At 43.9% G+C, this 21,959-nt stretch overlaps 4 protein-coding genes across 5 annotated transcripts in view; 1 reads left to right on the top strand and 3 right to left on the bottom strand.

Moving 5' to 3' along the window:
- Positions 1 to 2,572, top strand: part of chek2 (checkpoint kinase 2) — a 6,254-nt gene extending 3,682 nt beyond the window's left edge. Inside the window, exons 6-15 of one of the 2 annotated variants that reach the window (XM_017436568.3) lie at positions 133 to 229; positions 442 to 495; positions 766 to 830; positions 920 to 1,019; positions 1,097 to 1,183; positions 1,318 to 1,481; positions 1,559 to 1,674; positions 1,866 to 1,951; positions 2,211 to 2,309; positions 2,381 to 2,572. In XM_017436568.3, the coding sequence (XP_017292057.1) occupies positions 133 to 229; positions 442 to 495; positions 766 to 830; positions 920 to 1,019; positions 1,097 to 1,183; positions 1,318 to 1,481; positions 1,559 to 1,674; positions 1,866 to 1,951; positions 2,211 to 2,309; positions 2,381 to 2,503 (991 nt within the window). In that variant the 3' untranslated portion in view covers positions 2,504 to 2,572. The remainder of the gene's footprint in view (positions 1 to 132; positions 230 to 441; positions 496 to 765; positions 831 to 919; positions 1,020 to 1,096; positions 1,184 to 1,317; positions 1,482 to 1,558; positions 1,675 to 1,865; positions 1,952 to 2,210; positions 2,310 to 2,380) is intronic. The other variant, XM_017436569.3, reaches the window with a different exon arrangement.
- A 1,148-nt stretch (positions 2,573 to 3,720) lies between these two features.
- On the bottom strand, positions 3,721 to 5,756 carry gstt2 (glutathione S-transferase theta 2). The gene is made up of 5 exons (XM_017436597.3): positions 5,512 to 5,756; positions 4,907 to 4,994; positions 4,398 to 4,548; positions 4,148 to 4,324; positions 3,721 to 4,069 (listed from the first exon to the last, which is right to left on the bottom strand). The coding sequence occupies exons 1-5, from the start codon at positions 5,633 to 5,635 to the stop codon at positions 3,923 to 3,925; spliced, it is 687 nt and encodes a 228-aa protein (XP_017292086.1). The 5' UTR covers positions 5,636 to 5,756; the 3' UTR covers positions 3,721 to 3,922.
- An 819-nt stretch (positions 5,757 to 6,575) lies between these two features.
- On the bottom strand, positions 6,576 to 17,554 carry LOC112451418. The gene is made up of 2 exons (XM_037974552.1): positions 17,495 to 17,554; positions 6,576 to 7,712 (listed from the first exon to the last, which is right to left on the bottom strand). The coding sequence occupies exon 2, from the start codon at positions 7,701 to 7,703 to the stop codon at positions 6,813 to 6,815; it is 891 nt and encodes a 296-aa protein (XP_037830480.1). The 5' UTR covers positions 7,704 to 7,712; positions 17,495 to 17,554; the 3' UTR covers positions 6,576 to 6,812.
- On the bottom strand, positions 15,976 to 17,562 carry LOC108248094. The gene is made up of 2 exons (XM_037974556.1): positions 17,500 to 17,562; positions 15,976 to 17,115 (listed from the first exon to the last, which is right to left on the bottom strand). Exon 2 carries the CDS (start codon positions 17,104 to 17,106, stop codon positions 16,216 to 16,218), a length of 891 nt encoding a protein of 296 aa, XP_037830484.1. The 5' UTR covers positions 17,107 to 17,115; positions 17,500 to 17,562; the 3' UTR covers positions 15,976 to 16,215.
- Between the last annotated feature and the right edge of the window lie 4,397 nt (positions 17,563 to 21,959).

The following is a 21,959-nucleotide window of genomic DNA, read 5'->3' as shown; positions in this document are numbered from 1 at the left end:
GACTCAGGTGTGACTCGTGTAGGACTCAGGTGTGACTCGTGTAAGACTCAGGTGTGACTCATGTAGGACTCAGGTGTGTCGTGTAGGACTCAGGTGTGTTGTGTAGGACTCAGGTGTGTGTGTGTGTTTCAGAGGAGTGTGTGGCGAGGTGCGGCTGGCCTTCGAGCGCTCCACCTGCAGGAAGGTCGCAGTGAAAATCATCAACAAGAAGAACTTCCAGTCTGAGGGGGTGAGTCGTCTCGTCTCTGCACTCTGATTGGCTGGCTCCTCTGCTTTCCTTCAGCGTTTCCTCCTTCCTTCCCTCCCATCTTCCTGCTAAGGTCAAAGGTGACCTCAAGACTACAAACATGGCGTCTGATGGTTAAGACATGATGGCGGGCCCAGGGTGGCGATCTTGTGCATGTGACCCGTTTTTTTTTTTTTTTGTCTGTCCAATCACAGACGGCGACACGAAACGCAGAGACGGAGATCAAGATTCTGCAGAAGGTCGACCACGTGAGTAAAACCAACGAAGAAGAAGAGGCGCACCAATAGGCGGTCTGAACATGTCTCCTCTCTCCTTTCCTTGTCTCCCATCTCTTCTCCTCTGTCCTTTGTTTCTTTCCTTCATCCTCCTCTTTTACCTTTTTTGTTTCCTCTGTCCTTTCCTTGTCTCCTATCTCCTCTCCTCTTTCCTGCTCTTGTATTCTCCACCACCCCTTTACCTCATGTGTCCTTTCCGTGTCTCCGTTGTCTCGTCTTTGTCTCCTCTGTCCTCTCCTGCAGCCTTGTCTCATTAAGACGGACGACTTTTATCAGACGGAGGACAGTTACTACATCGTGCTGGAGCTGTGAGTCACCTGCCTGCCTGTCCGTCTATCTGTTTGTGTGATGGTGTGTGTGTGTGTGTGTTCCTGATCCTGAGCTCCCTGTGTCTCAGGATGGAGGGCGGTGAGCTCTTCCAAAGAATCAAATCTCAGCAGCAGCTGAACGAAGACGTCGCCAAACTTTACTTCTACCAGATGCTCTGCGCCGTCCAGGTGAGGCCACCTGCTGTTGCCACGGTAATCGCCAGCCTCCGACGCAGCCCTGCAGGTAACTCCGTGTGTTTGCTCAGTATCTCCACAGTAACGGGATCGTCCATCGGGACCTGAAGCCGGAGAATATTCTGTTGGCGTCAAACGAGGACGATTGTCTCATAAAGGTAGACCTGCTCTTCTTCATCGTCCTCATCATCATCACCAACTACCATTTCTGAAAGGTTAAGCTAACGTTAGCTGAAGGCTACATGTACACATCATCCACCTGTGTGTAGAGACTGTAACACCTGTGTCTCAGGTGACGGACTTCAACCAGTCCAGGATCCTGGAGGAGGTTGCGCTCATGAGGACTCTGTGTGGGACTCCATCCTACCTGGCTCCTGAAGTCTTCACCAACGCCTCCACCACCGGCTACGGGCTCGCCACGGACGCCTGGAGCCTCGGAGTCCTGCTGTTTGTGTGGTAGGCTCCGCCCTCCTGAGCGACACCTGTCTCACCTGTCTGAGAGTGTGACCCGCCTGTCTGTGTGTCTCTGTCAGTCTGAGCGGTTACGCTCCGTTCCACGAGAGTTTCAGTGAGCGTTCGGTCACAGAGCAGATCATCCGTGGAGAGTTCACCATGGTTCCATCCAAGTGGAGACAGATCTCCAACCAAGGTACCACCGGAACGTTCCTGCAGACGTTCTGCAGCCGCTGGCTCGGGTTGTTCAGGTGGTTTCCTGTCAGAACCTTCAGTTCGTTTGTTTAAACGTTCAGTCAGAGCTGCTGCTGGAGGAGGAGGAGGAGGAGGAGGAGGAGGGTTTGTAGAACCTGTGACCTCTTGACTCAGTTCTTCTCTCTGTTTCAGCTAAAGATGTGGTGAGGAAGCTGCTGGTGGTCGATCCCACCAAGAGGATGACTATTGATGAAGCTCTGCAGCACCCCTGGTTACAGGTACTACAGGAGTACTACAACAGGAGTACTTCAGCAGCAGTACTACAGCTACAACTTGTATTTTCTGTGTTGATGCTGAGTGATTAACTGAGTTGTTGAAGCTAAAATCTAAAACCAGCAGACCCGCTTCCCCTTTTTAGTAAAAATGGTGGATTATTTGTTTCCAAAGTACGACATGTTTAATGACAGCCGGCTGAGCTGAGCCACATGCTCAGGGTGCATCATGGGAAATGTAGGCAGCTGACGGTGATGTTTGCAGGATCAAGAGATGTTGGAGAAAACTCATCGACTCATGTACCCGTCAGAAGGAGATGCTGCTCCTCCTGCTGCTGCTCCTTCTCCTCCTGCTCCTCCCACGGTAACCTCACACACACACACACACATTCATTCATTGGCTCCAACACCTCTTACTCTGGCTCCTCCCACCAGCAGGAGGTGGAGTCTACGAGAAAGGCAGCGAGGAGGAAACGAGGAAGAGAAGAAAACGATGAGGATCATCCCTCGAAGCGACGCCAGGCCCCGCCCCCTGCCCCGCCCCCTGCTCCTCTGTAGACGACCTGAAGCTGCTGTTTATAGTTTTCTAACAGTTTTTCCCACTGATATTTATTTACTGTTGCTTTTTTAAAGTTTTTCCTTGAATCTTCTGGTGTCTGTTTATTCGTTTGGACCGCCCGGTGTGGACTCCTCCCCTCGCTGAGGTTCTGGTTTGGTTCTTTAAAGCTGTGAGAACGGGTCAGTTGTTCAAGAGCAAAAAAAAAACAAAACTCTAAACTGATCAGAAACACAAACTAAGAAAGAAAAACAGTTTGACTGTAAAACACTTTCCTGGCTTTAATGAAATCAATGAAATCCTAAAGTTTAAAGAATAAAAGTCTGGGTTTGTTGAAAGCTGGTTGGCTGTGGCAGCCATCTTGAATTGGTTAATCAGTTGTTGACATTCGTTCTGAGTTTCAGTTTGCTGATATGATCAACAAATGGACAGACAGAGGCAAAAATATTGAGCTTTTATTTTGAAAAGCCAGGATGGAAGAAGGTAGATTTCTGGTAAATTCAGGCACTAATAAAAACGCTCTCTGAGCTTTTAAAGGTGTTCCTAAGATCAGATATTTTAGTCTGTGGATGAGTTCTTGTCCAAACTCTAAATTAAAACCTTTAGACACAGAAGTCTCAAACTGCACAGCTGGGTTGGGGATGATCACTACTGATTTCAAGGTTATGGGGTCACAGGTGACCAACTCTAAACGGGATGTGAGGAGACTAATGGTTTGGATCACTCTGACAGTTTTATTGTTGGCGGTTCTCTTTCAGGTTAACCCACTAGATGGCGCCACTGTCCCCGTTGATGTGTCCAACAAACTTTTAACAAACATTTTTATTTTTGAGAAGTTTAGTTTCTGTGTTTCCTGAAGGTTACTTTAATCAGGAGGCAGAGCTGTGGGTGGAGGATCTTTTTCTCCAACATTATCTGAGAAAACGTCTAAATAACTGAAACTGAGCCGAGACGTTTCAGAGCGAAGCTGTTCCTGTTCATCAGAGGGATGTTTTGTCCCGGCAGTCTGTCCTCCACTCGCTCGAGGACAGACGAGACGTTTCAAAGGGACGTTTTGTCCCAGCAGTCTGTCCTCGCCTCGCTCAGCTGAGAGACGATGTTCTCCTGTCTGGTTTCTCCTGACTTTATGGCCAACGTTAAAAACCTGATCAGCTGCTTCCCTTTTTTTCAGATTTACGTCAAAATATTCAAACTCAAATATGAAATTAAACAACAGGAATACAGAAAATAAATCAGCTTTATTAGTTACAAATTTAAAGTTCTTAAAGTGTGATTAAAAGTTAGATTTACAAACATCTGTCGGGCGTAAAGTTTCATATCAGTGAAGTTTAATAAAACACCTTCCTCCTCCTCCTCCTCGTCGCATTGATCTCCATCTCTGACACCGAGGATGATGAAGAGGCTCCACCCACTCTGTGACATCACAGTTTGGCTCGGTGGCGGTCTCTGATGCCGTACAGGACGGCGTGAGCTTTATCGAACGACTCGCCGACGGCCGACTGAACGCGGCTCATCCAGCGCTGCAGCTGAGGGTGGTCCTTCAGGATGTCCCGCCCCCCACCCAGAGGCTGTAAACACACTGAGCACGCTCAGAAACGACCACCCAACAAGCCCCGCCTCCCCACCTCCTAACCCAAACACCTCACCTGCATGAGTTCGCAGACGGCGAGCAGGTCGGCCACGGTGACGTCGTCGCCGCAGAGGAACGGCTGCCGGCGAAGGAACATGGACTCCAGTTTGTCCAACGTGTCCTCCAGCTCTGAGAGAGCACGCTTCAAACGCGTCTTGTCCACCGGAGCGCCAAACTGCGCAGGAAGCAGCACCTGAGGGGGCGGAGACTGACGTCAGGGGTGTGTTCACGGGAAGTGTGTGTTCATGGGAAGTGTGTGTGTTTACCTCCAGTATGAAGACTTTGGCAGCTCTCAGGCGCGTGTTGGTGTGATGCCAGGCCGTGTACTCATCCACGCGGGCTCGTTGCTCCGGTTGCCGTGGATACCAGTGCTCAGGGACGTCGCGCGTCGAGGCCAGGTACTTGAGGATGGCATCACTGCAACACGTGAACAGGTGAGGCAGGTGAGGCAGGTGTGTGGCTGCAGTCACATTTCTGCTGTTGGTTTAGAAGGTTTCTGCTCCGTCATTGGACTACGGAAAGCCAAAAGTGCCAAACTTTATTTTGCCCTCAGAGAAGCAGCTGCTGCTTCCCATCAATCTGGTAAAGGTCAAAGGTCAAACTATTTGGAGTCCATCATCTATTTGAACTCACAAGTTCACAACATCTAAGACAGCTGACAGTCTGCCCAGGAGAGGACCTCCCAGCAAATTCACCCTGAAGGTCAGACTGTGCAACGATCAGAGGCAAGTTACGGCACTTTGGGCTGTCTGTCAGCTCCTCTGTGTGTGTGTACCTCTCTGTGAGGACGAAACCGTTGTCCACCATGACAGGAACCTTCTGCATGGGGTTCAGCCTGGTGAACTCTGGAGTCTTGTTCTCTCCTGCAAACACTCCAAAGGTTAAACCAAACTGGCACAATGATACTTCTTTAAACATTTTATTAACGGCAGCTAAAATAATCACTATTGATTATTTTTTCTACACCTCTTTTATTATAAATGCTTGAATCTCTGATTCGGCGTGCAGCTTTGTGAAAACAAGTATTTCTGTCCACCGGAAGCCTTTACCTTTAAACTCGCACGCTTCCGTTTTCCACATTAACAGAACTGTTTAGTTTCACTGAACAGAATAAAAATACCTAATGAGGTTTATTCATGTGCCGAATGTATCAGCAGACCTTTACAAAGCAGATCCGTGTTTTTATTTGTTTTAAAATGTGTTTATATTTACAGATTCTTACAGAGATCCTCAAACCGACGGTTTTCAAGTGGGGTTTGGCGGAAAGAGGTCAAAGTTCAATGGACCAGCGCGAGATCGCAGCAGAACCTCCTGGGTGCAGGACGGGGTCAGAATGCGGGTTAGTTAAGTCGTTGGTTAACTGGTTAGTTAGCAGGTCACCTTTCCTCAGAGCCACGGTGTGGACGCGGTGCGGGATCTTGGTGCAGGTGAGCAGGATGTACACCGCCCGGCACGGCTGGGACAGCAGGTCCAGGTACACGTCCACCAGCCGACCCGTTGCCATGGAGACGAGCCCCGTTATTAACCAGGTGACCAGGTGAGGAGCCCGCTGAAAAGCAGCAGCTCCAGATGGTGTAGTTCAGTAAAAGCAGCTGTTCTTCCTCTGCTGTCAGTGCGCTGCGCGGGCTTCCCCTGCAGGCCAACACCGGTACTGCAGCCACGCACCGCTCACCTCACACTGATTTCATTTAGTTTGAGCTGTATGACTTCAAATTGAGACTTTTTAAGACTGTTTTAACATTAAAAACACCGCAATATTAGTTCCTACGTTTTAAAATTCAGCTATTGACGCGTTCTGTTCTGGGATCAGATGACTCACAGGCATCATTTCACCTCAGTTTACTGAACACTTTCTTTCAGATTTTACTGGAGTTTTGTATATCATTTATATTCTAAACCTAAATTTAGATATAAGAAGGTTTGAAAGTTAATCTTCATTCTGTTTGTTCACAGTGTCCATGGGATCCAAGATGATCAGAACCTTAAAGTTTTTCTACAGAATGAATAAAAAACAGACCTCTGGGTCTGAAAAGTGAAGCCATTGTTGAAACTCTTAGAAAGTCATCATTAGATGTACATCTTCAACTGATTAACTCTGGGAGTCAACCCCATTCAAGAGGACTGGGTTTGGGTTCTGGTCCAGTTTGTTCTGTCTGAACCAGGTTTGTTTCTTTGTTGTTTTTTATTGAGTTTGAGCCACATGTGGTGATTCTTTGAACTTCATCTGAACTTCTACCCAATAAGCTGTCATTATTACAGTTTAGGTTTATATGTACATATATTTGTACATCAGATATATATACACATCTGGTTTCACATGTTTGATTAAACTTAGTGAGTTCTTACAGCAAATATTTCTAATATTTCCTTCAAGGGATGTTAGTTTCTTTTGAACTTGTTGTTTTGATCTTTAATATAAACAGTAAAAAGGCATGACGTCCGAGGCAGATTTATTTTAGACTTTATTGAATCAATCAGAACAAAGTGATACAGAATCATTGAAGGCTTTGATTGGTTGGTTGATCAGTAATGATTTTGGTAAAATCAGAATTCAGAGATCAGAATTTAAAACATAATTTCAAAAGAAGAAAACCCATCACCAGACTGATTAAACAGAACCAGGATTCTTTTCTGGTTCCTGTCATGAGCACGCTCAGCTCTGTGATTCTGATGGTAGAAAGTCACTGGTAGAAAGACAGCAGAATCTTTTGGAAAGAATCATTGCCTTTGTTGAGATTTTTGTTGATGACATTGACCCCGGCGCTCTGAAACGGCTGCACAGCGGTTTGGTCAAGGATCAACATCATGGACTGGATGGCTTTTTTGTTGGGTATTTCTTTCTTGTACCACAGGTAGACTTGGTTTCCTCCGGTCCCCTCATTGAGATCCTGCGGGCCCACTTTTTTATATTCTTCCTCTTTATACTTGGTAGACTCGCCATCATTGGTGGAGATCAGCAGATCCCCGAGGGCCTCGCCTGGTTTGGTAGTTGGAAGGTACCAGATGAAGATTTCTTTCCCTCTTGCTCCTCTGTTGGTGTTTTCATCCAGTCGGATGTAACCATCTTGAAAAAGTTGGTCGTCTCCATCGTTGGTATTAGTAGCAGTAATTTTTTTGATGTAGGTTTGTTTCTCTCTCTTCATCCACAGGTGGATCCATTTTCCACCAGCGTTCCGGTTCAGGTTACAGGTCAGTGGCTCCCAGCCTTCTGCCATTTGCATGGCTGCATCACTTGGTTCAGTAGTGACATTAAGATCAATGATGGGTACTTCAGACTCTGAGGAACCTGAGTGGTACCACAGGTAGATGTTGTCTCCACCTGCTCCCTCATTGAGGTTTTTGTTGACCTTTGTGTAGCCTGCATCAATCAGACCCAGGCTGGTGTCATGATCATATGACAGCTGAATCCTGGTGATACCTGGTCTGTCATCTCTCCTGAACCAGAGGTAAATGGTGTTTCCTCCAGCTTCTTCATTCAGGTTATAAGGAATCTTATGCAGACGTTGGTCTTTGAAGTCTGACTCTTCAGATTTATTCAGAGATACTTGGAGCTCAGTGATGTACTTGGACATGTGGGGTTCCTGCATGTTTGTAAGAGAGAACAGAGAGAATATCACAGTTGGTCACATATTCCAACAATACTTCTGCTTTTCAAGGTAAGAAAACTACATAAAAGGAACCCCAGAACACAACCAGTGACAATAAATTTGTTGCTGGTAAGACTTGATGCTNGTTTTCCTCATTCAAGACTCACAACCATCAGGATTCCTGTGAAGACAAATGTCTGGCAGCATTACTTCACTTTCATCCTTGTCATCCTCCTGCATGCCTTACCGCTCCTCACCCCTAGGTGTTCCTCACTGCTTCCTGGAGATCCTCTACCGGCTGAAGGAAGACACACCGGGACCATCGACTACCTTCCACTCACCTCTTCCTGGTATTCATTTACAAACAATTTAAAGTAAGCACCTCAATCAAACACACTCCAATTCCACATTCTAGCTCATCTCACCTCTCCTTATCTCCTGACTACTCCATGATGCCATCGTGTGGACGCTGAAAATTCCAATTCATGAATGGCTAAAATGGTACAAAGTATCAAGAAGACCTTAGATTGCAAAAAATGTACGAAAAATGATAAAACAGAAGAACAACAGTGTGAACAGCAAATCAGCATTCACTCTATTAAAGGCCAAGCTTCCCTTGAAGGAATGATGTCACCTGCCACACGTTCCTGGTTAAACACTGAAGCCTACAATCAGTAGCTTTATGTCTAAAGGCTTGAAAGATTGAGACAAGGAGGAGGTTTGGAGGGATCACGGTGAGACTTTTAAACCAAACAACACTGAACCAACTGTCAGGCATGGTGGGGATAGCATCATGCTGTGGTACAAAATGGATGGAATAATGAAGGAGTAGGAACACTGCCTCCAAACTCTTCAACTTCACCTCCAACCGGCAGCTGGATGTTTGAAACTTGGACACAGTTGGGTCCAACAGGACAATGATCCCAAACACATCAGAACTGGTCCCTGATTGGATAAGTCCGACTCACATTGAGCTTCTGGAACGACCTTCTCAAAACCCCGACCTCAACCTGACTGAAAATCTGTGGACTCTGAATAAAAAACAGATCTGTGAGGGAAACCGACCAGTTAAAATGAACCAATTCTGCCAAGAAGAAGAGTCACAAATCAGCCAGAACAGAACAGCCTGAGGACCAGGAGACACCTGCTGAGGGACATTTAACCAAATATTAGTGGGAGTTTATGGATATATTTGACACAATACGTTCAAACGCATTTTAAAGAATCCTTAAAGTGGTATGTTGTTTAATCACTCCACCCTTGAGAAAGAACAGTTCAAATAAATCAGTAAAAATCTGAAATTAATCTGATATTTATGCAGACGATGAGTGAAACTCCAGCTGGAGCTTCATTCTGCCCGTTTGGACAAAACTGTCTCCAAGTGGACAAACCCTTTGTCTCTGTGCTCCTGAGGTGCTGCTGCTTATGAGAAACTAAAACCTTAGATTTTTTATTTCTTAATAAGGAAACAGATCTGAACAATAACCTCTTCGTCACCTTCTGTCTGATGCAACCATCCACTGAAAGGACAACCTAAATTCTCAAGAACTGGGAAGTAACCTGTTTCTGCAGGTGTCAGTAATGGAAGGTCAGTTAGTTATTAAGTGAAAAACAAGGTGTGTGTGCAGGTGTGTGCAGGAAGCTGGTAATATTTTTATATCTAAAGACATCAGAAACACTGAAGGGGTATCATCAACACGCCTTCACTCAGTTTCCTGATTCTCAGAGATGAATTCCACTTTCTCCGAGCTCAAACACTTCAATAAATGAGATCAGTTAAACACACGGCCAGTTTGCTGAAGTAGATTTCAAAGAGAACAATATTTCTGAAGGAATTAAAGAGATCTCAATGTATTTCTATGGGGAAATATTTATAGATAAAGTTAAATATTCTGAAAAGTATAAATGTCAGGATTAAGTTTTTTATGTTTCTTTTTGTATTTAATGTTTTGCTTCTCGTCTCTTTTTGGGTTTGGGTTTGTTGTCTCTTTTGTTGTTTTCATGTGGTCTTGTTCTCTGTATCTGTCAGTATTCACCTCTTCTCCGTCTGTCACTTGTTTACCTGTCAGCCCATCTCCACCTGCTCCTGGTTTCATCATCATCTCACCTGTGCCCACTTTTCCTAATTACCTCCTGTGTTTAAAACCTGGTCATTTCCTCCACTCACTGCTGATCCCTACCCCCATTCGGAGACCCCTCCTCATCCTACAGAAAGTTACAGAGTGTGAAGAGCTGGGTATTTAAAAGGGGGCCTTTTGTTCTGTGGACAGACTCACTCTGCTGACTCACCTCAACTATATAGCTTAAAGAAATTATCCTAAGACAAAACTCTTCATTGTCCTCTTTGTTAAAGAAAATTCCACAACAATTTGGCGTCACAAACAGGATACCACGTGTGATCAACGATCTGGTGACTGATCATCCTGCAGAGGAGAACTTTGCAGCCCCGTCCCCTTTGATGGACATTTGGGGTCCAGATCAGAACTTTTCCACTGGACCACGGCTGGTATACGAAGGGGGATTCTCCCTTGGGGAATTTCCAAGGGACCTGAACCTGTGAAACAAGTTTCATTAAGGCAGAAAGGCCAGCAGGAGACGTCCTGTCTGTAAAATAAACGGATCCGTTAATGGGTGATTCTCCAGATAGTCCAATATGCTTAGGATATGGTATGTGTTTGTAATTGAATGAATGGTGCACCGGAAAAAAGAAAAGGAAAAAAAAAGACAAAGGAAAAAGAGCAATGGGTTTTCTGAACAGGGAAAGTCTAAGTGGATGAGGAAGTGTTGAGAACAAATGGGTTAAGTTGATTGGTGGAAAAAGAGAAACAAAAGTGTTAAACCAGCTTATTTTTTTAAAAAGCTGGGAAGAACACAGGAAGAGTGTGTGTAAGTATGGAAAATGGAAAGTTTGCAATGAAACAATGAGAGGGAGAGATTTTATTGAACACAGGGATATATTGTTTATGTTCTGCATTGTGTGGGTGTTTTTTTTCCACAGCAATAGATGTTTCTCACAGTTTGTATCTGTGTGTCCCAGTGAACCAAAGGGTTTTCTGAGAATTCCACAGACAGACTGATCATTGCTGTGTTTTGTGTTTGGGGGGTTTGGACTAGTTAGAAGGGATTTTTTTTTTTAGTTTTAAGGTGTTTCAGAGTGAATGTGAATTAAAACGATTGAGAGATTGGCTGTAGCCCCAGGGATCAAGCAGATTCCAACATTAGAGGAATCTAGAAGCTTCTTGGTCAGATCTGAAAATTGGGTATTGCACCATTCACAAACTCTGAGATCACAGGTATGAAATATAATGGCTGATAAAATGTTGAGCGAATGAGCTTGTTGTAAATCCAGCCTTTTGGGGTCGGTTCTTAGTGAAATTTGGTTTGAATGGATTAAAACTATTAGAAAAGAAGTAAAATAAATGAAGACGTAGGTAAATAAGGAAAAAATAAATCTAATAATAAATAAAGACTAGATAAGAAAACAGAAATAAAATAGGAAATAGCAGAGGTAAGAATGGTTACATGGTTTAAATGATAAACTATGATCTAGTGTAACATGAATAAAACATTTAAAATAAGCAAAAAGGCTATGAAAAATAGCTGAATAAGAAAGATTGAAAGCTGGTTTGATGCATAGAATTCAGAAAACTAACAAAGAGAAGATCAAAGCTGTAGGCTTTTACTTTTTTGAATAAGATAAGCAAAATTGTTCTTGAACAATTTAAGGTTAAACAATTGCTTTTTAGTTTAAAAATTAGTAAAATATATTTGTGAAGGCCTAGAAAAGCAGTTACATGATGTCTCCCCCGCTATAAAAACAGTTTGAGATAACAAAGGACCCTTCTCCTCAGCAAGAACTTATTCAGAAGTTAATCAGCTCCCTTATCATCCTGATCCTGAGGGGATGGCCTGTTGTAAAAACATTCATGACAGGGTGTGAAATAATTAACTTTAAACAGGTTGTGTGTTATTGCTCAGGCATGGGTGTTTTATTATTTCTGCTGAAACTTCATTGACATCACTCAGTGGCATCTGACTGTATTTGGTTGAGCATGCCTGAACAATAACACACAACCTGTTTAAAGTTAATTATTACAGCTGAGGTGAGTCTGTCCACAGAACAAAAGGCCCCCTTTTAAATACCCAGCTCTTCACACTCTGTAACTTTCTGTAGGATGAGGAGGGGTCTCCGAATGGGGGTAGGGATCAGCAGTGAGTGGAGGAAATGACCAGGTTTTAAACACAGGAGGTAATTAGGAAAAGTGGGCACAGGTGAGATGATGATGAAACCAGGAGCAGGTGGAGATGGGCTGACAGGTAAACAAGTGACAGACGGAGAAGAGGTGAATACTGACAGATACAGAGAACAAGACCACATGAAAACAACAAAAGAGACAACAAACCCAAACCCAAAAAGAGACGAGAAGCAAAACATTAAATACAAAAAGAAACATAAAAAACTTAATCCTGACATTTATACTTTTCAGAATATTTAACTTTATCTATAAATATTTCCCCATAGAAATACATTGAGATCTCTTTAATTCCTTCAGAAATATTGTTCTCTTTGAAATCTACTTCAGCAAACTGGCCGTGTGTTTAACTGATCTCATTTATTGAAGTGTTTGAGCTCGGAGAAAGTGGAATTCATCTCTGAGAATCAGGAAACTGAGTGAAGGCGTGTTGATGATACCCCTTCAGTGTTTCTGATGTCTTTAGATATAAAAATATTACCAGCTTCCTGCACACACCTGCACACACACCTTGTTTTTCACTTAATAACTAACTGACCTTCCATTACTGACACCTGCAGAAACAGGTTACTTCCCAGTTCTTGAGAATTTAGGTTGTCCTTTCAGTGGATGGTTGCATCAGACAGAAGGTGACGAAGAGGTTATTGTTCAGATCTGTTTCCTTATTAAGAAATAAAAAATCTAAGGTTTTAGTTTCTCATAAGCAGCAGCACCTCAGGAGCACAGAGACAAAGGGTTTGTCCACTTGGAGACAGTTTTGTCCAAACGGGCAGAATGAAGCTCCAGCTGGAGTTTCACTCATCGTCTGCATAAATATCAGATTAATTTCAGATTTTTACTGATTTATTTGAACTGTTCTTTCTCAAGGGTGGAGTGATTAAACAACATACCACTTTAAGGATTCTTTAAAATGCGTTTGAACGTATTGTGTCAAATATATCCATAAACTCCCACTAATATTTGGTTAAATGTCCCTCAGCAGGTGTCTCCTGGTCCTCAGGCTGTTCTGTTCTGGCTGATTTGTGACTCTTCTTCTTGGCAGAATTGGTTCATTTTAACTGGTCGGTTTCCCTCACAGATCTGTTTTTTATTCAGAGTCCACAGATTTTCAGTCAGGTTGAGGTCGGGGTTTTGAGAAGGTCGTTCCAGAAGCTCAATGTGAGTCGGACTTATCCAATCAGGGACCAGTTCTGATGTGTTTGGGATCATTGTCCTGTTGGACCCAACTGTGTCCAAGTTTCAAACATCCAGCTGCCGGTTGGAGGTGAAGTTGAAGAGTTTGGAGGCAGTGTTCCTACTCCTTCATTATTCCATCCATTTTGTACCACAGCATGATGCTATCCCCACCATGCCTGACAGTTGGTTCAGTGTTGTTTGGTTTAAAAGTCTCACCGTGATCCCTCCAAACCTCCTCCTTGTCTCAATCTTTCAAGCCTTTAGACATAAAGCTACTGATTGTAGGCTTCAGTGTTTAACCAGGAACGTGTGGCAGGTGACATCATTCCTTCAAGGGAAGCTTGGCCTTTAATAGAGTGAATGCTGATTTGCTGTTCACACTGTTGTTCTTCTGTTTTATCATTTTTCGTACATTTTTTGCAATCTAAGGTCTTCTTGATACTTTGTACCATTTTAGCCATTCATGAATTGGAATTTTCAGCGTCCACACGATGGCATCATGGAGTAGTCAGGAGATAAGGAGAGGTGAGATGAGCTAGAATGTGGAATTGGAGTGTGTTTGATTGAGGTGCTTACTTTAAATTGTTTGTAAATGAATACCAGGAAGAGGTGAGTGGAAGGTAGTCGATGGTCCCGGTGTGTCTTCCTTCAGCCGGTAGAGGATCTCCAGGAAGCAGTGAGGAACACCTAGGGGTGAGGAGCGGTAAGGCATGCAGGAGGATGACAAGGATGAAAGTGAAGTAATGCTGCCAGACATTTGTCTTCACAGGAATCCTGATGGTTGTGAGTCTTGAATGAGGAAAACCAGTGAAGCACAGGAAGAGACACCAAACGAGCTAGGGAACCTGAAGACAAGCACAAAATTAGAAACTTTTAGAGAAAAAAACAGGAAATTCCTGAAACTCAGAGGCCTCAGGTTACTGCAAAGCTTAACACTCAGGCCTCAGAGGTCTGGCAGCCAGCTCTTCTTCTCCTGCCGTTTATGAGCCTTGATGGAATGAGGACCGCCTCCACTACTCCATGATGTCATCGTGTGGATGCTGAAAATAACACACCAGGACAACAACAAGCCACCCTCCTGACACTCACTGCACACGCAGAAAGACTGCCGAAAGAGGGGAAAAGATTAGCTTCAAAATTGGCAAATATCAGTCTTTAAAAGTGTTGTGCATTTCACAGCTAAGTTCTAAGGAACGCATGGCAGGACAGACCCATGACGTGTCCGTCAAATACTGCAATCTTGTGTGTCGTAAAAAGCAGCGCCGAAACCAGCTATTCATAAATAAACAAACACTAAAAAACACAAAATGTTGGCTTCAGGTGTGGGCCAACAGTGTCATTTACAAGCCACAGATAGTGACCTTTGAATACATGTAGAGGTGAATGAAATAAGAGGTGATGCTTCATGAAAAGGACGAGGCAGAAGGGCAAAGACCAAGTTAAACCGCTAGAAAGAGGACTGCAGTGTTTGGTCATTTTTTTCTTGTTTTTAGATCTCTGTGGTGAATTGAGAACGTGGTGAACAGGTATTCTGCAGAAGTGATTCTTTGGTTTGTTCAATAATAAATTTGTACACGTAAAATTAGGAAACTGGCCACTTAGGCCATTAATAGATTAATAAGAAGTATGGCTGAAGAGTTAACGTACGAATGAAGTGCTGGTCAGTGCTATTTCCTTTTCTCTCTGCTCCTGGTGGAAGGCGGACATGTTTTTTTCTTTCTTTCTGTCTCCCATAAATTGGAGCCAACGTCTTTTTCACAGATTTCTTGTGGCGGGTGACAAGCATTCAGCCTGGTGAACCTCTGCCCATCTTCAGCCTCTAAATGCTCTTTTTATCTGCAGTCCTCTGACTGACCTGCTGACAATTAACCTCATTAGTTATAAATGTTCCTCCAGATGTTTCTGACTTTTAACTGATGTTGCTCGTGGAACAATTATTTACATTTCACACATTGTTCCATCTTTTTCTGCAGTCGGGTTGTATTTTCCTTCAGCTGACTTCATCCCTCAGTGTCATCTAATCACACAGCTTCAACTCTGAGGTTTTATTAGAAAATAAAATAAATTTCTCCTCAGCAGCAACAACAAACATGTTTCAGAACAACGTCTCTGATTTTAAATTGAGTCTTTGAACGCACCACGGCACTCCACACTCTCCTGCTCCCAGTTTTAAACGTAAACTCGCTGTTTTTAAACACAACAGATGAAACCGACTTCAGGTCCGTCTCATCTACAGAACAAACAGAACTTTTTGGTTCTTTAACGTCACAGAAACAAAAGTATGCTGTTTCAGCTTTTTCCCATCTTAGACTCCACGTGGAAGAGTTTTATTTATTGTTGTGTGGAAGTCTGATGATCTGGCCCAGTTTCCACGGTTTTTATTTCTGTTGTAAAGCACTCTGGACCGCCTTGTTGCTGAAAAGTGCTATATAAATAAATCTCATTTCACTTCACTACAGCAAATATTTCTAATCCGTTTAGTGCATTTGTTTCTTTAGTGTAATAATACATTTGTGGTTTTCAGTGTTTGTCACAATAACTCAGCAAACATCTGCTTCTGTATATTTCCATTTCAGTGTTTCATCAACTCAATCAGCCACAGCTGATCGCCCCTAGCAAACACAAAAATGGATCTAACTTTATAACTTTTCATAAGTTTTACAGGTACTGATCTAAAGGCTAGAGTGGTAGTAGCTGAGAGTTATCTCCAGCACATACTTTGAGTGCTTAGAAGGTGGTGGATGAAATGCATTCCATCAAGGGATGTTGGTTTCTTTTGAACTTGTTGTTTTGATCTTTAATATAAACAGTAAAAAGACGTCTGAGGCATTTATTTTAGACTTTATTAAATCAATCAGAACAAAGTGATACAGAATCATTGAAGGCTTTGATTGGTTGGTTGATCAGTAATGATTTCACATGTTGGTAAAATCAGAATTCTGAGATCAGACTTTAAAACATCATTTCAAAAGAAGAAAACCCATCACCAGACTGATTAAACAGAACCAGGATTCTTTTCTGGTTCCTGTCATGAGCACGCTCAGCTCTGTGACTCTGATGGTAGAAAGTCACTGGTAGAAAGACAGCAGAATCATTTGGAAAGAATCATTGCCTTTGTTGAGATCTTTCTTGATGACATTGACCCCGGCGCTCTGAAACGGCTGCACAGCGGTTTGGTCAAGGATCAACATCATGGACTGGATGGGATTTTTGCTGGGTACTTCTTTCTTGTACCACAGGTAGACTTGGTTTCCTCCGGTCCCCTCATTGAGATCCTGCTGGGCCGCTGGTTTATATTCTTGCTGAATAAAATTGGTAAATTCGTCATCATTGGTAGAGATCAGCAGATCCCCGAGGGCCTCGCCTGGTTTAGTAGTTGGAAGGAACCAGATGAAGATTTGTTTTGCTCGTATTCCTCTGTTGGTGTTTTCATCCAGTCGGATGTAACCATCTTGAAAAAGTTGGTCGTCTCCATCGTTGGTATTAGTGGCAGTAATTTCTTTGATGTAGGTTTGTTTCTCTCTCTTCATCCACAGGTGGATCCATTTTCCACCAGCGTTCCGGTTTAGGTCACAGGACAGTGGCTCCCAGCCGTCTGCCATATACTTGGCTGCATCACTTGGTTCAGTAGTGACATGAAGATCAACGATGGGTACTTTAGACTCTGAGGAACCTGAGTGGTACCACAGAAAGATGTTGTTTCCACACGCTCCCTCATTCAGGTTTTTGTTGATCTTTGTGTAGCCTGCTTTAATCAGACCCAGGCTGGTGTCATGATCATATGACAGCTGAATCCTGGTGATACCTGGTCTGTCACCTTTCTTGTACCAGAGGTAAATGGTGTTTCCTCCAGCTCCTTTGTTCAGGTTATGAGGAATCTTATGCAGACCTTGCTCAATGAACTTAAACTCTTCAGATTTATTCAGAGATACTTGGAGCTCAGTGATGTACTTGGACATGTTGGGTTCCTGCATGTTTGTAAGAGAGAACAGAGAGAATATCACAGTTGGTCACATATTCCAACAATACTTCTGCTTTTCAAGGTAAGAAAACTACATAAAAGGAACCCCAGAACACAACCAGTGACAATAAATTTGTTGCTGGTAAGACTTGATGCTCCTGCTGTCAGAAAATGTTTGCTGTCTGTAATAATTTCAGTTTTCTTGGGTTTTCTGTCAGAATTCAACAAGAAATGAACAAAGAAAGCTTCATTCAGATCATAAAATTATTTAAAGCACCTGATTAAAATAAAAACCCTCCCTTTAATTTATTAGAAGGACTTTTAAGAATAACTTTCCTGAAATCCTTCTGTTCTGAGATGATGAAGGAGCAGAAGAAGAGTCGAACCTTACGTGTCTGCAGACAGAGATCGGCTGGTTGAAGTCACCTGGGCGGCTGAAGGCTGCTGGTCCTGAACGCTCTCACCTGCTCTTTATATACACACCGAGTGCTCAGGAACCCCGGGTAATCTCCTCCTCCAACATGGAGGAAATGTGAAAAATATCACCTGACTTATCAATAAGCTCCACCTCCAGCTGTCATTTACCTTTTTCCACAGAATCAGTTTCCAGTAAACAAACAGTTGGGTTTTTTTTTTTAATGTTACCAGCCTTTGTCTGAACAGTGTGTCAACAGGAGGGGCACACGAGGCCTAAAAGGGGCTCATTTCCCAAAACCATCTTATCTTTTTCCGATCATGCACATGGACTTTATTGAACTAACACAGAGCGGTCCATACCAGTGTTGTCTTGTAATGATTGATGTTTTTCCAAAATGGGTTGAGATTGTTCCATCAAAGCGTGCGGACGCTTCAACAGTTGCGAAAGCTATCTGTAAAAACATCATACCAGTGTATGGTATCCCACAGACAATTTACAGTGATAACGGGCCACATTTTGTTAACCAAATGGTACAAAGCATGGCTACACATTTAGGCATGACTTTAAAGCAGTCTGCCGGTCTCATTGAGAGGACGAACAGGAAAGTGAAAAACAGGCTCAGGAAGTGCATGGAGACAACTGGCAGGCCGTGGCCAGATTGTCTGGACTTAGTGAAACTCTATATAAGAATCACTCCGAGACAAGATGGGTTAACTCCTTTTGAAATCATTTATGGATACAAATACAAATTACCACTGTTTTCACCAGATTTAGAGCAAGCAGAAGAAGAACAATGAAAATGAAAGAAGTGTCAAATGGGAATTTACTGCCTTCTGATTCTGTTCCTCTACAGGACACACCCGTGATCCAGGGATTGTTGGTGACCTTCCAGAAACCCTTCCAGTCACCAACAATCACTCCACTCCATTACAGCACACTGTGGTCTCAGCCCCCTGCCCCGGCCCCCTCACTATCCAGGAGCAGGATGTGCACAATCTCTTCAGCAAGCTGAACCTCTGAAAGGCGCCGGGTCCAGACGGTGTCTCCCCCTCCAGACACTGTGCAAATGAGCTCACTCCCATCTTCACGGACATCTTCAACACCTCCCTGGAGTTGTGTCATGTGCTAGCCTGCTTCAAATCCTCCATTATCATCCCCATCCCCAAGAAGCCTCAGATTACTGGTCTTAATGACTATAGACCTGTGTCTCTGACGCCTGTAGTCATGAAGACATTTGAGCGACTGGTCCTCTCCCATCTCAAGACCCGCTGCAGTTCGCCTAAAGAGCTAACGGGTCTGTAGACGATGCTATTAACCTGGCCCACCATTTCATCCTGCAACATCTGGACACCCCAAAAACCTACGCCAGGATCCTGTTTGTGGACTTCAGCTCCGCATTCAACACAATCTTGCCACACCTGCCCCAAGATAAGCTCTCTCAGCTCAGTGTGCCCGACTCCATCTGCAGGTGGATCACCAACTTCCTGACGGATAGGAGGCAGTTCGTGCGGCTGGGGAAGACCATCCCGGAGACTCGGACCATCAGCACCGGTTTCCCCCAGGGCTGTGTACTTTCACCTCTGCTCTTCTCCGTCTACACCAACTGCTGCACCTCCAGCCATGAGTCTGTTAAACTGATTAAGTCTGCGGACGACACCACTGTCATCAGTTTGATCTCAGATGGGGACGAGTCTGCTTACAGGATGGAGGTAGATCGGCTGGTATATTGGTGCAGCTCAAATAACCTGGAGCTTAACACCCAGAAGACGGTGGAGTTAATTGTGGACTTCAGGAAAGCCATAGACCCTCCACACCCTCTTGTTATCAAGGACCTCACCATCGCCACTGTGGACTCCTTCTGCTTCCTGGGTAGCACCATCACCCAGGACCTCAAGTGGGAGCCGACCATCAGCTGCATCATCAAAAAATCACAGCAGAGGATGTTCTTCTTACGACAGCTGAGGAAACTCAAAATGCCAACTGAGCTGATGGTAAAGTTTTACACAGCTGTCATTGAGTCCATCCTCACCCCCTCCATCACTGTGTGGTACACTGGGGCTACGAGCAGGGACAAACAGAGACTACAACGTGTTGTGCGCTCCGCTGAGAGGGTGATCGGCTGCAACCTCCGACCTGTACAGGACCTGTACTCCTCCAGGACTTTAGGACGAGCAGGTCAAATTGCAGCTGACCCCTCCCACCTTGGACACAGCCTGTTTAATCTTCTCCCCTCAGGCAAAAGACTACGGTTCATCTGGACCTGAACTTCCCGCCACATGAACAGCTTCTTTCCCTCTGCCACTAAACTGCTGAACAACAGACAATTGACTCTAGCATGAGACAGCCACTTTATCCACCTGCCATAATGCACATATACACTTTAATTCATTTCTTTCTTGTTTCATGTTTTACTTATTAATTTGTAATTGTTTTATTTGCACCAGTACACCAAAACGATTTCCTAGCCTGTAACTTGTTCACTGGCAATGGCAATAAAGCGATTCTGATTCTGATTCTGATTCTGATCCAACCAGGAGACTGGGGGTACATCAAGGTGGTGAAAGTAAAAACTGGGCCAGCCCACGGTGGGAAGGACCGTTCCACGTGCTGTTGACCACGCCCACTGCAGTAAAGATCGCTGAAAGGCCCAGCTGGATACATCTCAGCCACTGTAAGCTGCAGAGAGTGCTCGACCCTTAAAAGCACCTGAACTGGGGGAAGTCTGACTACAAAGGGGCCTCACTGTTTAGAGGTGGGGCGTCTCAACATCAGTGAAGAAAACACCCGATCCCAGTTCCATTAGGCTATTAAAGGGCTCGTGCGTCTTTGTAGACTGAGCAACAATGAAGACTCCACACATGAAGTGGTGGATTCTCTGTTGTGCTGTGGTTGCAGCATGCTTACTCTGGTACTGGACGTGTCTCGTGCCAGAAAGAAGAAACAAAAGACGTGGTGATGAGCATCACCTCCATGGTTACAACACAAACACATGGTGGCAACTGATGAATCTGACAGCCCACGTGAACAATGAAACTAACTGCTATGTGTGTGCCCAGAGGCCCTACTCCACACACAGCACTGGATTGGTATCAGTAGACATCTCACTCGACCAACAAAACTGTTTGTATGGCCTGAGCACGTTCTCTGGCCATAACCCTACATCTAAACAGGACATTGACTGGAAGGAGGAAGGAGGCCTGATCCACGACACCCTAGAAGGCCGTTATGTGAAGTCTGCCACCCACGGCTCTGGGCCGTTCGACTTGTGGTCCTGGCTGATGTCCGGGGCCTGGTGGCAGCTGCTGCTGAAGCTGTTCATCCCAGTGATCTTTGTGTTGTTACTGTTCTCCCTGTTTTTCTGTTGTGTCATCCCCTGTTTTAGGAAAATGATGACCAGAGCGGTGACCCAGAAGCTGGTACAAATGCAAAGGGCGGCCATGGCGGGCGGTGATTGTGGTAAAGCTGTGCCCTTTCCATGAAGCTGGATATGAAGTTTAAATCTGAAACAGACCTGTGTTTTCAGTGAAGAATAGAAAAGTTGTTTTGTGATGTTTTAATTGAAAAGCAGTTTTTGCAGCGATTAAAATTGATGTTTTTACAACTAAGGTTTCAGAAATTGATGGATGTACATACATGTCGTTCATTTTTGTTTTTATGCCTTCTGTTTTTCAATTCATATCCCCCTTTCTGATTTTTCCACTCATCAATGATTCCATTTTAATTTGCTTTCATGATTTGTTGTTCAATTTGCTTTTGTTTATGATTTATGATCTTGAGCATTTCATCTTATTTTTCTGCTTTCTAATTTTGGCATTTTGTTTCTTTTGTGGGTTTTTGCACTGTGGTATGATATTTTCTTTGTGTTTCAGTTTTCAACAAAGTCTGATAAACAGGAGGGAGATGTTAGGGTTTTTTAATGTTACCAGCCTTTGTGTACAAAACTGTCTATGTGTCACAACAGAATGTCAGAGGGTTCAATGCAGTTCATTCTTATCGTACAAGCTCTCAACATACAAGCTATTAAAGTTCATACTCGTGTCCACATCTTTTCAAGGTAACTCACAGCGGTGGCAGCTTCTGGCACCCTACAGTCTCTGTGGCTTGGTTAAAGAAGCAGACCTTTTAAATGAAGAAACAAACAACTGATTGATAAAAATATTCTTAAAGACATGAAAGGGCGAACTCCCACAGCTGAGAAACAAGTATGGATCAAAAAGGGGGCAATGTTGAATTCAGATGGTATTTACCAAGCTCAGAACAAACCTGTTTTACCGAAATCCTGTGTTGACACACATGTGTCAACAGGAGGGGCACACGAGGCCTAAAAGGGGCTCATTTCCCAAAACCATCTTATCTTTTTCCGATCATGCACATGGACTTTATTGAACTAACACAGAGCGGTCCATACCAGTGTTGTCTTGTAATGATTGATG

The sequence above is a fragment of the Kryptolebias marmoratus genome, linkage group LG1 (assembly GCF_001649575.2).
Source record: "Kryptolebias marmoratus isolate JLee-2015 linkage group LG1, ASM164957v2, whole genome shotgun sequence".
NCBI classification, from domain to species: Eukaryota; Metazoa; Chordata; class Actinopteri; order Cyprinodontiformes; family Rivulidae; genus Kryptolebias; species Kryptolebias marmoratus.
This window is presented reverse-complemented; position numbering and strand designations above follow the sequence as displayed.

Bases quoted from the DNA above. Each gene is read 5' to 3' on its own strand.
- gstt2 (XM_017436597.3), bottom strand. From the start codon at position 5,635: ATGGCAACGGGTCGGCTGGTGGACGTGTACCTGGACCTGCTGTCCCAG. The intron at 4,549-4,906 runs GTACACACACAC...CACGTGTTGCAG, and splicing joins GGTTTCGTCCTCACAGAGAG to TGATGCCATCCTCAAGTACC. The intron at 4,325-4,397 runs GTAAACACACAC...CCGCCCCCTCAG, and splicing joins CCAAAGTCTTCATACTGGAG to GTGCTGCTTCCTGCGCAGTT.
- LOC112451418 (XM_037974552.1), bottom strand. From the start codon at position 7,703: ATGTCCAAGTACATCACTGAGCTCCAAGTATCTCTGAATAAATCTGAA.
- LOC108248094 (XM_037974556.1), bottom strand. From the start codon at position 17,106: ATGTCCAAGTACATCACTGAGCTCCAAGTATCTCTGAATAAATCTGAA.